Source organism: Cherax quadricarinatus, chromosome 1, assembly GCF_038502225.1.
Source record: "Cherax quadricarinatus isolate ZL_2023a chromosome 1, ASM3850222v1, whole genome shotgun sequence".
NCBI classification, from domain to species: domain Eukaryota; kingdom Metazoa; phylum Arthropoda; class Malacostraca; order Decapoda; family Parastacidae; genus Cherax; species Cherax quadricarinatus.
Genome location: NC_091292.1, coordinates 79,868,951 through 79,885,507, shown reverse-complemented (window position 1 = coordinate 79,885,507; position 16,557 = coordinate 79,868,951). Strand labels below are relative to the sequence as shown.

The 16,557-nt window shown below is 42.0% G+C and overlaps 1 protein-coding gene across 6 annotated transcripts in view; it reads right to left on the bottom strand.

Annotated features, from left to right (window-relative positions):
• LOC128688956 (receptor-type guanylate cyclase Gyc76C) overlaps positions 1-16,557 on the bottom strand; it is a 619,662-nt gene that overhangs the window by 68,685 nt on the left and 534,420 nt on the right. For all 6 annotated transcript variants that reach the window (XR_011391737.1, XM_070083032.1, XM_070083048.1 and 3 more), the window contains 2 exons: positions 5,547-5,690; positions 3,286-3,409 (listed from right to left, as the gene is read on the bottom strand). Coding sequence is in view for 5 of the 6 variants with exons in the window: in XM_070083032.1 (XP_069939133.1) it covers positions 3,286-3,409; positions 5,547-5,690 (268 nt within the window). In the remaining variant the exon portion in view is untranslated. The remainder of the gene's footprint in view (positions 1-3,285; positions 3,410-5,546; positions 5,691-16,557) is intronic.

Sequence of the window (16,557 nt, the reverse complement as noted above, 5' to 3'; positions counted from 1 at the left end):
TGAGATCCTCTGACATTATCACTCCCAGGTCCTTCACAATAGCTTTTTGCTCTACTGTATGGCTGGAATTTGTTTTATACTCCGATATAGTTTTAATTTCCCCAAGTTTTCCACATCATAGTAATTGAAATTTCTCTTAACTGAACTTCACATTGTTTTCTGTGGCCCATTTAAAGATTTGGTTGACGTCTGCTTGGAGTCTCGCAGTGTCTTCCATGGAGGTCACCGTCATGCAAATTCCGTTGTCATCCACAAAGGAAGACGCAGTGTTGTGGCTTACATCTCTGTCAGATATAAGGATGAGGAACAGGATGGGAGCAAGTACTGTGCCTTGAGGAACAGAGCTCTTCAATGTGGCTGCCTCAGACTTTACTCTGTTTACTATTACTCTTTGTGTTCTATTTATTAGGAAGTTATAGATCCATCTACCAATTTTTCCAGTTATTTCTTTATCACTCATTTTGCATGTTAATCCACCATAGTTGCACTTGTTGAAGGTTGTTGCAAAGTCTGTGTATACTACATCTGCATTTTGTCCTCCAGAGCATCCAAGATCTTGTTATAGTGGTCCAGTAGTTGCGACAGGGAGGAGCAGCTTGCTCTAAACCCATGTTGCCCTGGGTTGTGTAACTGATGGGTATCTAGATGGGTGGCAATCTTGCTTCTTAGACTCCCTTTCAAAGATTTTTATGATATAGGACATTAGCACTATTGGTCTATAATTTTTTGCAATTGCTTAACTGCCTTCTTTGTGGAGTGGGATTATGTCTGTTGTTTTTAGTGACTGTGGAGTGACCCCTATGTCCATGCTCCCTCTCCATAGAATGCTGAAGGCACGTGAAAGGGGCTTCTTGTAGTTCTAGATGAACATGGAGTTCTACGAGTCTGGGCCTGGGGAAGAGTGCACAGGCATGTCATTTATTGCCTTTTTGAAGTCATGTAGTGTTAGGATAACATCAGAGACTTTTGAATTGATCAAATTAACCACAGTGACTAAGTTGTGGTTCTTGATTGCTACTGTTAGAACTCCAACTACAGTGGAACCTCAGTTTTTGTATGTCCTGGTTTTCATAGGATTCAGTTTTTGATGACTTTTTTCATTGAAATTTTGTCCCAGTTTTCGTACATCCACTCGGTTTTCATAGAGTTGACAATGGTCTGCCGTACCAAACGCATCTGCCTGCCTACACCCACACAAATCATTCCAAGCATTCTGACTCAGTCTGGCTTTGCTTCTCACTGAGTGAGCATTGTGAGAATGTGCCTCCTTCAGTGATAAGGACATTTGTGCAAAGTGGAGTGAGGTGCAAAGTGAAGAAATATCACCCTAACAAAGCTGTTGCAAGCCACATCTGCAACATGTTCAATGACAATGCCATGTCCCATTTTAGGCAAATCTTAAAGAGACACCAGAAACAGACCTCTCTGGACAGATTTTTTTGTGCAACAGGGGTACAGTGACTCTCAAGCTGGTCCTAGTGCCAGTAAAAGACAAACAAGGGAAGTAACCCCGGGTAGGGATTTGATACCTGAAGTCCTTATGGAAGGAGATTCCCCTTCCAAACAATAAACTCTCCTCCCTCTCCCCTCCTCGCCATCTTCCATACGCCAACAAGAGTCTTCAATAAAAGTAAAACTGATTTACATGTTCATTTATCTTGATGGCAGTTTTTCTTGAACATTCAGGGATTTTCATAGTGATACACCAGTAAAGGTTTCACTTTGAAATCCCCACTAGCATTACCACAGGACAAAAGAGTTAGCCTATCCTTCATAGGCTTGTGCCCTGGCAGTGCCTTTTCCTCCTGCCTGATGTAGGTCCTCTTTGGCATTTTCTTCCAAAAGAGGCCTGTTTCATCACAATTGAAGACTTGTTGGAGGAGGAATCCTTCAGCCTCTACGTACTCCTTGAATTCACCAACGAATTCTTCGGCCACACATTTGTCCAAACTTGAAGCCTCCCCATATCTTAACACACTGTGTATGCCAGACTGCTTCTTGAAGTTGTCGAACCAGCCTCTGCTGGCCTTAAATTCACTAACAGCAGCACTTGTTCCAGGTATATTCTTTACGAGATTCACATGCAACTGCCTTGCCTTTTCACAAATTATCGCCTCCACAACACTATCTCCTGCAACAACAACTTCTCACCAACAACTTCTCAACATCTTCAATTGTTTGTCATCTCTATTTCGTTAGCACATTAAGATTCCTTGATTTCTTTTTTCTTCACTAGGATGGAACTGATTGTTGATGAGGACTTTCCATACATCCTGGCAAGATTGACCACAAGTACACCAGTTTCATACTTTTCTAGAAGTTCTTTCTTGAATTCTATCATGTTTCTCACATTCTTTATCAAAGGGCTGGCACTTGGAACTTTCTTTGGCCTCATGGTGGCTTATTTAGTAGTCGCATTCAATACACAAGCACAAAAAACAATAAATTATTACGAAATGTTTCGTATGAATGTGCAGGGTGGTGTTCACTCAACAAGAAACAAAGCCAGACTGACTCAGAATGTGTGCGTGGGATGCTTTGTGTGGGCGCAGGTGCATGGACACATTTGGTATTGAGAATGAAAACTAAGGTGATAAATGAAAACTGGGACAACATTTTGACGAAAAGAGTTGTCAAAAATGAAATTCGAAGAAAACCAGGCAAACGAAACCAAGGTTCCACTGTACATTACCACTAGCCTAATGATGCAATCATTTTAGTACTATAACTTGTACCACAGTTGCAAGTTGAATTTGCTACTTCTCCCCATTTTATTTTTGTTGCCCAGACACATACTTTTAATAAAAATGTCACATTTTATTAAAAATAATACCTAAAAATGCCAAAAACTAGAACAAATTAAAGTTGGAGGAAATAAGATGCACTATTTCCTAATATTTCCCTAATTTGTCCATGTCAGTCCACTCATGACCTCTCAACTTGACAGTCTGATGGAAGTGCTGCTGCCCTTTTTTGGAGGGGAGGGGTCAACCTATTGGGAAGATACAGTCCTAAACCTGAATTAACACGTCAAAATTTTAGGGGTCGACTTATATGTCAGCATATACAGTAACTGCTGCTGTAATACTGCATTTAAATTTTTCTTTATCATTTTAATAAATTTTAATTAATCTATAACTAAATTTTATTAACATTTTGAATTGATGTTTTTTATTATCTACCAAATTAAAACTACAGTTTACATTTAATTCTCTTTCACACCTAATATATATACTGTACAATGTAAGTTTTAAAATTAATGTTACAATGTTAAAGAGAACTAACCTGATATGGGGTGCTCTCTGCAGACAAAGAAGTAAATCCAACAATGTCACTGAAGTATATGGTGACAGAATCAAAACCCTGGGGCTCTACAGCAATGCCCTGTGTTAAACTTGCTGCTACAGACCTGCAAAGAGAATTATCATTCAAATACACTGTTGAATAACATAATTATAAAGGTGCCATTATAATTAGAGTATTCAAAAGCCAAAAATACTAGTGTATATGTCAAGGACATATGGTGGTCTGTTGCTGATCCTGACCTGGTACATACTGTATGTATTGAGCATTGCAGTGTCCACAAGATGGAAGAAGAGTTTCATGTACCACCTATAACTCTTGTGGATACAATCAGCAAACCCAATCTGCATATGACATTTGTCCACCAAATACACATTGGTGGTGTAATCCATGACAACAGCAGGTTTAAGAATGGGTTTATTAGTCTCTCTAGTCACCTTTTTCTGTGTCTTTTATTTCATGCTGGTTAATTCACTTCTCTTACCAATGACATCTGGTATGAAGCACTTGCACCTCACTGGTACCAATCCTTGTACTGGACCTGTGAATATATTTATGGTCCATGCAGTGTACCACACACATCTGTCATGTTCATGCAAGATACTGCTGAATAAGGGGTTTGTATACCAGTTTTCCATGCATAATGTATGCCCCTTACCAAGATTTTTTTTTATTAACACATCGGCCATTTCCCACCAAAGCAGGGTGGTCTAAAGAAGAAAAACTTTCATCATCATTCACTCCATCACTGTCTTGTCAGAGGCATGCTTACACTACAGTTATAAAATTGCAACATTAACATCCCTCCTTCAGAGTGCCGGCACTGTACTTCCCATCTCCCACTCCAACAACACGTCAAGTCCTAAAATCCATTTGTCTCCATTTGCTCCTATCTAACGTGCTCATGCACGCTTGCTGGAAGTCCAAGCCCCTTGCACACAAAACCTCCTTTAGCCCCTCCCTCCAACCTTTCCTAGGCCGACCCCAACCTGGCCTTCCCTCCAATACAGATTAATACACTCTCGAAGTCATTCTAATTCGTTCCATCCAATTGACATGTCCAAACCATCTCAATAACCCTTTCTCAGCCCTCTGAATAATAGTTTTGGTAATCCCACACCTCCTAATCTCTAAACTACGGATTATCTGCATTATATTCACACCACACATTGCCTTCTCCTTGTTGTAACATTCACAACCCATGCCTCACACCCATACAAGAGCATTAGTATAACTATATTCTCATACATTTCCCTCTTTGCTTTCATGGATAAAGTTCTTTGTCTCCACAGACTCCTCAGTGCACCACTCACCTTTTTCTCCCTCGTCAAGTGAATGGAGTGAATGGAGAATGGAAGAATGGAGACAAATGGTATTTGGGACCTGATGAGCTGTTGGAGTGTAAGCAGGGTAATATTTAGTGAAGGGATTCAGGGAAACTGGTTATTTTTATATAGCCGGACTTGAGTCCTGGAAATGGGAAGTACAATGCCTGCACTTTAAAGGAGGGGTTTGGGATATTGGCAGTTTGGAGAGATATGTTGTGTATCTTTATAAGTATATGCTTCTAAACTGTTGTATTCTGATCACCTCTGCAAAAACAGTGATTATGTGTGAGTGAGGTGAAAGTGTTGAATGATGATAAAAGTATTTTCTTTTTGAGGATTTTCTTTCTTTTTTGGGTCACCCTGCCTCGGTGGGAGATGGCCGAATTGTTGAAAAAAAAAAAAGTATTTCTACAAGTACATGTACAAGGTATACAGGCCTAGCTGACATCAATGACATACTACTATATAGAAAGCTGCTTGTTATGTAGAGCATTTCGGGCAAATTAGGTCAGTTTTGTCCCAAGATGCGACCCACACCAACTAACACCCAGTTACCCATTTTACTGATGGGTGAACATAGACAACCAGTGCAAGGAAACATGCCCAACGTTTCTACCCTTGCCGGGTACTGAACCCAGATCCTCACCATGTGAAGTGAGAGCTTTTGCCACCAGGCCACAGACTGGAAAAGTATATTACAAACTACTTAGATGGGATACCATTAGCACTGAACTACTCCTGTAACTGTAAACAGGTAAATAATTTACAGCATGCAAAGAAAAAAAAAATTTTTATCTGTAAACAGCTGACTGCTCAATGTTGGCACAGGTGAAGTGCAAGGCTGCCATTAAAACAGTGTAAGATAATCAACTAGACATAAAAAAAAGGCTTTGAGTTTTAATAATGATTACTAACGAAGGTAACATTCGGTGAAGGAGGTCTTTAGTCTTGCGTTGTTCATCTCTAAGTTGCTGTGTTCGGTTAGCGACCAGCTCTTCAAGGTTCTTACTGTACTGCTCCATCATCTGCACCATGTGGTCCATCAAGTTACCCTTGCGACTGAAAGTAGTGATCACAGATTACCATTGCACTTCATAATAATACAGTTGTGACAAGTTATCTTAGTTGCTGGAAATAGCCATCCATTGCCATAACACTTCAAAATGCTGTAAACATCATGTTTTACCCTAATAAATTAAAACACATATCATAGATTACATATACGACTGAAAGAAATCACTATGCTTTTCTTACTAATGAAAAGTACAGTATATATGCTTTTACTACAATTCTACATATTTATTGAATATTTTCATTTAATAAAAATAATTATATACAGGTTCTCTATCACAAATCCGGCATCATTGGGACCTGTAGTGTGCCAGATTACTGAGTTTGCCGGATTACAGAGTGGTTAGGTTAGAATACACTTAATAAAATTAACCAACTTGACTTACACAAAGTTCATTGAACATCAGCAAAAATCGGACATTTCCACTACTTTCAACTCAATTTCAAGGTACTTTTCACCATGAAAGCAATCAAAATCATGTCTATTTCTGTAATATATCTTCCATTCTATCAAATGAGTCCCAAAAAATGAGAATACAACCATAAAAACCATACGAAAATATACTGCAAAGAGGCGGCTAATGGCTGAGAAGTGAGCTCCCTTATTTATCGTCCGTCTTTTTTATTTTTGTTGTACGTTAAGACCCCTCAAGGAAGGTTCCTTGATGTTGGTGAGGGGCTCTTGATTTAGGGAATTGGATCTGTGCTCCAGTTCCCCGAATTAAGCCTGAATGCCTTCCACATCCCCCCCCCCAGGCGCTGTATAATCCTCCGGGTTTAGCGCTTCCCCCTTGATTATAATAATAATGTACGTTAAGAGGCAATTTGGCCAATTTCACACAAATTTCAACAGATGCCAATTTCAAAATAGGGTCCAGAATAAACAATGCAGACATTCCTGGCACTAAAATAACATTTTCTCTGTTCATTAGTCATGGCTACAGGCCCCTCTTGCTTACCATTTGGCATTTTTATTCACAAAAAAAAATAGAAGATTTACTGTTATGCAGACTACTGCATTATTGTAATAATTATATAAATAATGTCAACCCATTCTTGACTGGCAGGCGGACAGGTATTGGACGGTGATGTCATTTGTTTACTCTTGAGAGTCGCTAAAGAATAGAACATTTTCGCTACTGTTAGCGCAATTTCTAGGTACTTTTCGTCATGAAAGCAATGAAAATCATATCTATTTCTGTAATATATCTTTCATTCTATCAAATGAGACCGAAAAAATGAGAAAATGAAAAAATGAAAAATGTACCGCTAAGCGGCCGCTAATGGCTGAGAAGTGAACTCCGCTATTTATGGTCTTATTTCTTTCATTTTTGGTCTACGTTAAGAAATATCTTTCCATCATACATTGCCCAAGTTTGAATAAGATAACCAAACAAACAACTGAGAAAATAATATAATAATAATAATAATAATAATAATACAGTGGACCCCCGCATACAGTATGCATCGCATACTGTACAATCCGCATACCGGACGCTTTGATCGCAAAAATTTTGCCTCGCATACCGCCCAAAAACCCGCTCACCGCCCTTCGTCCGAGACGCGTCCAATGTGCGGCCTGAGCCACGCTCACATGTTCCGCCTGTGGCATTGTTTACCAGCCAGCCTCCGCGGTAACATCCAAGCATACAATCGGAACATTTCGTATTATTACAGTGTTTTTGGTGATTTTTTCTGGAAAATAAGTGACCATGGGCCCCAAGAAAGCTTCTAGTACCAACCCTACAGCAATAAGGGTGAGAATTACTATAGAGATGAAGAAAAAGATCATTGATAAGTATGAAAGTGGAGTGCGTGTCTCCGAGCTGGCCAGGTTGTATAATAAACCCCAATCAACCATCGCTACTATTGGTGGTACAACTGCTGCTGCTGCACTGTCAGCTGCTGCTGCTGTTGTACCACCGTCAGCTGCTGCTGCTGCTGCTGCTATAGTACCGTCTGCTGCTGCTGTAGCATCGTCTGCTGCTGCTGTAGCATCGTCTGCTGCTGCTGTAGCATCGTCTGCTGCTGCTGTAGCATCGTCTGCTGCTGCTGTAGCATCGTCTGCTGCTGCTGTAGCATCGTCTGTTGCTGCTGTAGCATCGTCTGCTGCTGCTGTGGCATCATCTGTTGCTGCTGTAGCATCGTCTGTTGCTGCTGTACCACCGCCAGCTGCTGCTGCTGTTGTACCACCGTCAGCTGCTGCTGCTGCTGTAGTACCGTCTGCTGCTGCTGTAGCATCGTCTGCTGCTGCTGTAGCATCATCTGCTGCTGCTGTAGCATCGTCTGCTGCTGCTGTAGCATCGTCTGTTGCTGCTGTAGCATCGTCTGTTGCTGCTGTACCACCGTCAGCTGCTGCTGCTGCTGTAGCACCGTTGTTGGTGTGGCTTATTGAGAATACCAAGAAACAATTAACCCCAGGGATTTGCCACCCAGGATAACCCAAAAAAGTCAGTGTCATCGAAGACTAACTTATTTCCATTGGGGTCCTTAATCTTGTCTCCCAGGATGCAACCCACACCAGTCGACTAACACCCAGGTGAACAGGAAAAAACGCCTGGAACTAGTGCTCATATTGGTGAATTTAAAGCCAGCAAAGGTTGGTTTGAGAGATTTAAGAATCGCTGTTGCTGGATCAGTCAGCTGTTGCTAGATCAGTCAGCTGTTGCTGGATCAGTCAGCTATTGCTGGACCAGTCAGCTGTTGCTGGATCAGTCAGCTGTTGCTGGACCAGTCAGCTGTTGCTGGATCAGTCACCTGTTGCTGGATCAGTCAGCTGTTGCTGGACCAGTCATCTGTTGCTGGATCAGTCAGCTGTTGCTGGACCAGTCAGCTGTTGCTGGATCAGTCAGCTGTTGCTGGACCAGTCAGCTGTTGCTGGATCAGTCAGCTGTTGCTGGACCAGTCAGCTGCTGCTGCACCACGGTCAGCTGCTGTTGCACCATCAGCTGTCTGAACATGACTCGTCCTGAACCTGTCCCGAACCTGTCCGTCCAGCCTGAGCGCCTGCCTTGCCGTCAGTGTTTACAAGCCAGGGTGGCCGGTTGCATGCATACATTCGATACATTTTGTATTATTCCATTATTTATAGTGCTTGTAACTGCTAAATAAGCCACCATGGGCCCAAAGAAAGCTTCTAGTGCCAACCCTGTGGTAAAAAGGGTGATAAATACTATCGTACCACAGTCAGCTGCTGCTGCACCACAGCTGCTGCTGCACCACAGCTGCAGCTGCACCCAGCTGCTGCTGCACCACAGCTGTTGTTGTTGCTGCACCACCATCAGCTGTATTACTCGAAGATGTGGAGAGAGTGTTGTTGGTGTGGCTTAACGTGAAACAATTACCAAGAAACAATTAACCCCGGAGGGTTAGCCACCCAGGATAACCCAAGAAAGTCAGTGCATCATCGAGGACTCTAACTTATTTCCATTGGGGTCCTTAATCTTGTCTCCCAGGATGCAACCCACACCAGTCGACTAACACCCAGGTGAACAGGGAAAAATGCCTGGAACTAGTGCTCATATTGGTGAATTTAAAGCCAGCAAAGGTTGGTTTGAGAGATTTAAGAATCGTAGTGGCATACACAGTGTGATAAGGCCTGTTCTGGAAGAAAATGCCAAACAGGACCTACAGTACTCAGGAGGAAAAGGCACTCCCAGGACACAGTGTCTCATCAGTCATTGGTGCATCTTCAATAAAGGTAAGTGTCATTTATTCTTCATTTAGTAGAGTAGTACATGCACAATATATATTGTGCATGTACTACTCTACTATTGTGCATGTATCCTTCTCTTTGTGTGTAGGAAAATGTATATTTCATGTGGTAAAAATTTTTTTTTCATACTTTTGGGTGTCTTGCACGGATTAATTTGATTTCCATTATTTCTTATGGGGAAAATTCATTCGCATACCGAAATTTCGCATAACAACCAGCCCTCTTGCACGGATTAAGGTCGCTATGCGGGGGTCCACTGTAATATATTTACTACACGTACATGTACAAGATATACAGACATAGCTGACATCAGTGACATACTATTGTATAGAAAGCCGCTTGTTATGCTGGGGTATTTCAAGAAAATTAGGTCAGTGTTTTCACGGTCGCTCTTACGTGCTAGAACTTTAATTTGTGCCATCATCCTATACGATACATCCCTCTAGCGCCTGGAACCAATCTTGGGCGGAAAACATTATATACTGAGTCAAAAAAGGAGAATTAGTGTGCACTACCTGGCAGAGTTTACTGCCAGAGGGGAATCATAGGTCTAGCGTGCCATGTGCAAAATAATAATAATAGAACTTTTCTTTGTCAGAGGAAAGAAAATCTCCCTGATAACATTGTGTATACATAGTGTATAGTGTATACTACAGTGGCTCCCTAGTATATAGATAAGAAATGCTAAAATGTCATTTAAAAACAGGTGAATTTGTAAATGAAGTGATAAGCCTATAGAGGCAGGTGCCAGAAGTCGCCAGAAACTTACCACACTGGTCAGCTGTTTTAATAATCTTCCTGGCCTGCTAGTGTACTCGCATATAATCTAGTGATACCAGTGAATAGCAGAATACAGTGTTGTAGTAGCAACTAACCAGTATTATAATGGTACTTAGTGGAGTGGAGTGACTTTCATTAGTTTCTTTTTTCTTGAAATACCAGACGTATACTGTGAATTTCATATAACCTGTAGTTACTAGCGGTCGCAATATACACAACGAGAAGCAAATACACCTACCATCCGACTTACGACCGAGTTCGGTTCCGAGAAACCGGTCGTAAGTCGAAATGGACGCAAGTCGAACTTTACTACTGAATATCAACATCACATTTTTGTAATGACTTTATTTTATTGTTTTATTTAGGTATTTCATGTTTTACTTTACTTTTTATGCTGTTAGTACTGTATTTTATACTGTAAGGTTTAGGATAAACACTGTGTACAACACAAATAGTTGCTTATTTCCCAGAAATTTGGCAAAAAAAAACACGGTCGTAAGTCGAGTGGTCGTAAGTCGAGCAGGTCGTAAGTCGGATGGTAGGTGCATTACTACAGAAAAAGCGTCTTTCCTCCAAAATTTCCACCAGCCAACTATAGTGATAATATAGCATTTATTGTGGAGACGGAAAAAACCTAGAAAAGCTAGATACGGTGATCGATAAACAAGGGTTGAGGCTCGACCGTTCGTCATTGTAGGAGCTGCCAGCAATCACCAGTTCTTCAACACGCAAGTTATACTTTTGTATCAGTCAAATCACATATTACTCGGGTAGATAATTTTTAGTAGATCTTTCATGTGTTAGCCCAGCATGTTTTAAATAGGTGACCCACTGATCAGATCAGACTAGTTCCGAACCCTTGACTGGTCGAACCCTCGACTGGTCCGAACCCTCGACCAGTTTCAAACGGATTCGTTGGACAATAAAGCAGGCTGTAAACGGATGGAGTTGTAGGCGCCCTTATGAAACACAAACAATAAATATAACTCAGAAACGTACACCAGTAAGCTGTCCTAATATACAAGTACAGTTAGAAATAGAAATACAAATATCTAGAGCTTCATTTAAGGAGGTTATTAATAGAGTATTCAAGAGGTTGCTAGTAGAATTACAGTAAATCAACCATTCAAATCATTATGAAGCCCTGTGTAGTCTGCAGTCAATCAAACAAACGGGCTTCCACATGGATAAATTGTCATTTTTGTGGAAATTGGTGTCACACCCCTTGTTTACCTGGAGTTTACCTGGAGAGAGTTCCGGGGGTCAATGCCCCCGCGGCCCAGTCTGTGACCAGACCTCCTGGTGGATCAGAGCCTGATCAACCAGGCTGTTACTGCTGGCTGCACGCAAACCAACGTACAAGCCTAAGCCCAGCTGATCAGGAACCGACTTTAGGTGCTTGTCCAGTGCCAGCTTGAAGACTGCCAGGGGTCTGTTGGTAATCCCCCTTATGTATGCTGGGAGGCAGTTGAACAGTCTCGGGCCCCTGACACTAATTGTATGGTCTCTTAACGTGCTAGTGACACCCCTGCTTTTCATTGGGGGGATGTTGCATCGTCTGCCAAGTCTTTTGCTTTCGTAGTGAGTGATTTTCGTGTGCAAGTTCGGTACTAGTCCCTCTAGGATTTTCCAGGTGTATATAATCATGTATCTCTCCCGCCTGCGTTCCAGGGAATACAGGTTCAGGAACCTCAAGCGCTCCCAGTAATTGAGGTGTTTTATCTCCGTTATGTGCGCTGTGAAGGTTCTCTGTACATTTTCTAGGTCAGCAATTTCACCTGCCTTGAAAGGTGCTGTTAGTGTGCAGATATCCAAGAACTAGCTACAAGCAGTATTAAAACAGGGAAGTGTTTTTGGGTATGCCCAAATGAGATAAATCTGTGAACTAAAATCACATTGGTATTAAAAGAGGATAACATCAAAGCTGCTTTCATAGACAACCTGGAAGCTTTCTACAACAGATGGGAACATAAAAAGTCTGGGCTGAATGGTACTGCCCTTGATACTGGCCATGTAGTCAGAAACTGTAAAGCTGGAGGTGATGTCCTGGTAGTCAGTAAATGTGGGGCTGATAGTGCTGTCCTGGGAGACAGTAATGGTGAAGATGGAGATTTTTTCCAGGTAGTTGGGAATTATATGCAGGAAGGAATGCATATAAATGACCTCATGGGAGACAGGAGCCGTAGTGGGGAAACAAGTGTAGTCAAAGATAAGATAAAACCAATACATGTATTGCAAACTAGAAATACCACAGGAAATAGCAAACATGAGGACTCCACTAGCAATAGTGAGGATATATTACCAAAAACAACTGGTGGGAGCTCCAATGTTGGTGCTAGGGAGGATAGGAATAAGACAGGGAAACATGCACCAACAGGGAATACAGTCACAGAAACCCAAGGCAAATGGAAACCAAGCCTGTGCACATACTATGCACTTGGTATCTGCAGGCATGGGAAATCTGGAAAAACAGATGGGACGTGCAGCTATGACCAACCTAGAAAATGCCGTGCCCATATGACAACAGGAAAATGCAAACTCCCTTCCTGTAAGCTTTTTCACCCTGAAATGTGTACCTCTTCAGTACAGGAAAGACTGTGCTTTAACTTAAATTGCTAGGCACACCATCTAAAGGGGACAAAAAGATACAAAACATCCAGGCCATGGGGAAAACCTGGGTAGCCACAGCCACTCAAGAGGGAGTGGTTTTTTAGTGCCAGGAAGAAAAAAAAAAACTGGCAGGAAATGGCAGAAATCGTACACCAAATTCAGTCATTCCTGGAGTGGAACCACAGTCGATGGCCTCCACGCCAAACCAACAGATACAGATATTAATGCCGGAAAAAAAATCCCCCCCCAGTACCAACAATACCACCAGTCCAATGACATTCTTCTTTGCAAATATACAGGGTCTAAAGCCAGCAACAAACCCAGCAACAAACAACAAAATACCTTTCATCCGTGGACTGCTTGCAGAGGCAAAGGCAATGTTTGCGGCTTTCACTGAGACCCACATAAAGGATCACTTGGATAACGAAATATGGATCCCAGGTTACAACCTATACAGATGCGACAGAGTGAACAGGCAAAAGATGGGGGTTGGCCTGTACATTGCAGAGTCACTTGTTTGCACAGAACTGCTTAATGCCTCAAATGATGTAGTGGAAGTTTTAGCAGTAAAGATCGAGAACCAAAACCTAGTCATTGTGGTAGTCTACAAGCCTCCGGATGCAACATCCCAACAATTCCAGGAACAGCTGTTAAAAATTGACCACTGTCTGGAAAATCTGCCAGCTCCTGCACCCAACATCTTGCTCCTGGGAGATTTCAACTTAAGGCACCTAAAATGGAGGAATATAGCAAATAATATTGTTGCAGTAATAACACCAGGAGGCAGCTCTGATGAAAACTCACATGAGCTTTTAAATCTCTGCAAAAAATTCAATTTAAACCAGCAAATAATAGAGCCTAGTAGACTGGAGAATACACTAGACCTCATCTTCACTAACAATGATGATCTGATACGAAATGTCACCATATCAAAAACAATATACTCAGATCACAACATAATTGAGGTTCAGACATGTATGCGCGGAGCCCCAGACTGACATAATGAGATTAGTCACGAGGGAGCATTCACCAAATTCAACTTCAATAACAAAAACATAAAGTGGGACCAAGTAAACCAAGTCTTAACCGATATAAGCTGGGAAGATATACTAAGCAACACAGACCCCAACTTATGCCTAGAACAGATTAACTCGGTGGCACTCGATGTATGCACAAGGCTTATTCCTCTAAGAAAAAGGAGGAGTACATGTAAAATAGAAAGAGATAGGAACTCCCTTCACAGGCGACGGAAAAGAATAACAGAGCGGCTAAAAGAGGTCAGTATATCTGAAATGCGTAGGGGGACACTGGTCAGAGAAATAGCAAGCATCGAACTTAAGCTATAGGAATCTTATAGGAGTCAGGAATCGCGGGAAGAACTAAAAGCCATAAATGAAATCGAAAGAAACCCAAAGTATTTCTTCTCCTATGCCAAATCAAAGTCGAGAACAACGTCCAGTATTGGGCCCCTACTTAAACAAGATGGGTCCTACACAGATGACAGGAAGGAAATGAGTGAGCTACTCAAGTCCCAATATGACTCAATTTTTAGCAAGCCGCTAACCAGACTGAGAGTCGAAGATCAAAATGAATTTTTTATGAGATAGCCACAGAATTTGGTTAACACAAGCCTATCTGATGTTATCCTGATGCCAAATGACTTCGAACAGGCAATAAATGACATGCCCATGCACTCTGCCCCAGGGCCAGACTCATGGAACTCCGTGTTCATCAGGGAACTGCAAGAAGCCCCTATCAAGAGCTTTTACCATCCTATGGAGAGGGAGCATGGACACGGGGGGTCGTCCCACAGTTACTAAAAACAACAGACATAGCCCCACTCCACAAAGGGGGCAGTAAAGCAACAGAAAAGAACTACAGACCGATAGCATTAACATCCCATATCATAAAAATCTTTGAAAGGGTCCTAAGAAGCAAGATCACCACCCATCTAGAAACCCATAAATTACACAACCCAGGGCAACATGGGTTTAGAACAGGTCACTTCTGTCTGTCTCAACTATTGGATCACTACGACAAGGTCCTAGGTGCACTAGAAGACAAAAAGAATACAGATGTAATATATACAGACTTTGCAAAAGCCTTCGACAAGTGTGACCATGGCGTAATAGCGCACAAAATGTGTGCTAAAGGAATAACAGGAAAAGTCGGTCGATGGATCTATAATTTCCTCACTAACAGAACACAGTGAGTAGTAGTCAACAGAGTAAAGTCAGAAGCAGCTACGGTGAAAAGCTCTGTTTCACAAGGCACAATACTCGCTCCCATTTTGTTCCTCATCCTCATATCTGACATAGACAAGGATGTCAGCCACAGCACCGTGTCTTCCTTTGCAGATGACACCCGAATTTGCATGACAGTGTCTTCCATTGCAGACACTGCAAGGCTCCAGGCAGACATCAACCAAATCTTTCAGTGGGCTGCAGAAAACAATATGAAGTTCAACAATGAGAAATTTCAATTACTCAGATATGGTAAACACGAGGAAATTAAATCTTCATCAGAGTACAAAACAAATTCTGTCCACAAAATAGAGCGAAACACCAACGTCAAAGACCTGGGAGTGATCATGTCGGAGGATCTCACCTTCAAGGACCATAACATTGTATCAATCACATCTGCTTGAAAAATGACAGGATGGATAATGAGAACCTTCAAAACTAGGGATGCCAAGCCCATGATGACACTCTTCAGGTCACTTGTTTTATCTAGGCTGGAATATTGATGCACACTAACAGCACCTTTCAAGGCAGGTGAAATTGCTGACCTAGAAAATGTACAGAGAACCTTCACGGCGTGCATAACGGAGATAAAACACCTAAATTACTGGGAGCACTTGAGGTTCCTGAACCTGTATTCCCTGGAATGCAGGCGGGAGAGATACATGATTATATACACCTGGAAAATCCTAGAGGGACTAGTACCGAACTTGCACACGAAAATCACTCATTACGAAAGCAAAAGACTTGGCAGACGATGCAACATCCCCCCAATGAAAAGCAGGGGTGTCACTAGCACGTTAAGAGACCATACAATAAGTGTCAGGGGCCCGAGACTGTTCAACTGCCTCCCAGCATACATAAGGGGGATTACCAACAGACCCCTGGCAGTCTTCAAGCTGGCACTGGACAAGCACCTAAAGTCGGTTCCTGACCAGCCAGGCTGTGGCTCGTACGTTGGTTTCCGTGCAGCCAGCAGTAACAGCCTGGTTGATCAGTCTCTGATCCACCAGAGGGCCTGGTCACAGACCGGGCCGTGGGGGCGTTGACCCCCGGAACTCTCTCCAGGTAAAACTCCAGTATCCCTGGATAACACCCACACCAGTCAACTAACACCCAGGTACCCATTTACTGATGGGTAAACATAGACAACAGGTGTAAAGAAACACATCTAATGTTTCTACCCTGGCTGGGAATCGAATATTTCCCAAAAATTATATATGGCTAACCCAAGCCAGGTACTAAAAATAAGCCACATTGATTTTTTGGGGTTATCCTAGGTTCTTATCACACATATGCTGCTATGTGTGATAATCTATACAGAGAAAATAACTTTTGTTTCAAGTTTATGGTGCAGTACGAGTGTATATCACAGTTAGCCCTGTGCTATACTCCGTTTTCTCTAATATAAGCCACCAAGACAGGGATAGGACAATGGTATTTGTATACCATAGCCTCTTCATACCTCCGTCGAACTGCTCGGTGTTATGCCAAATATTATTTATTCTGG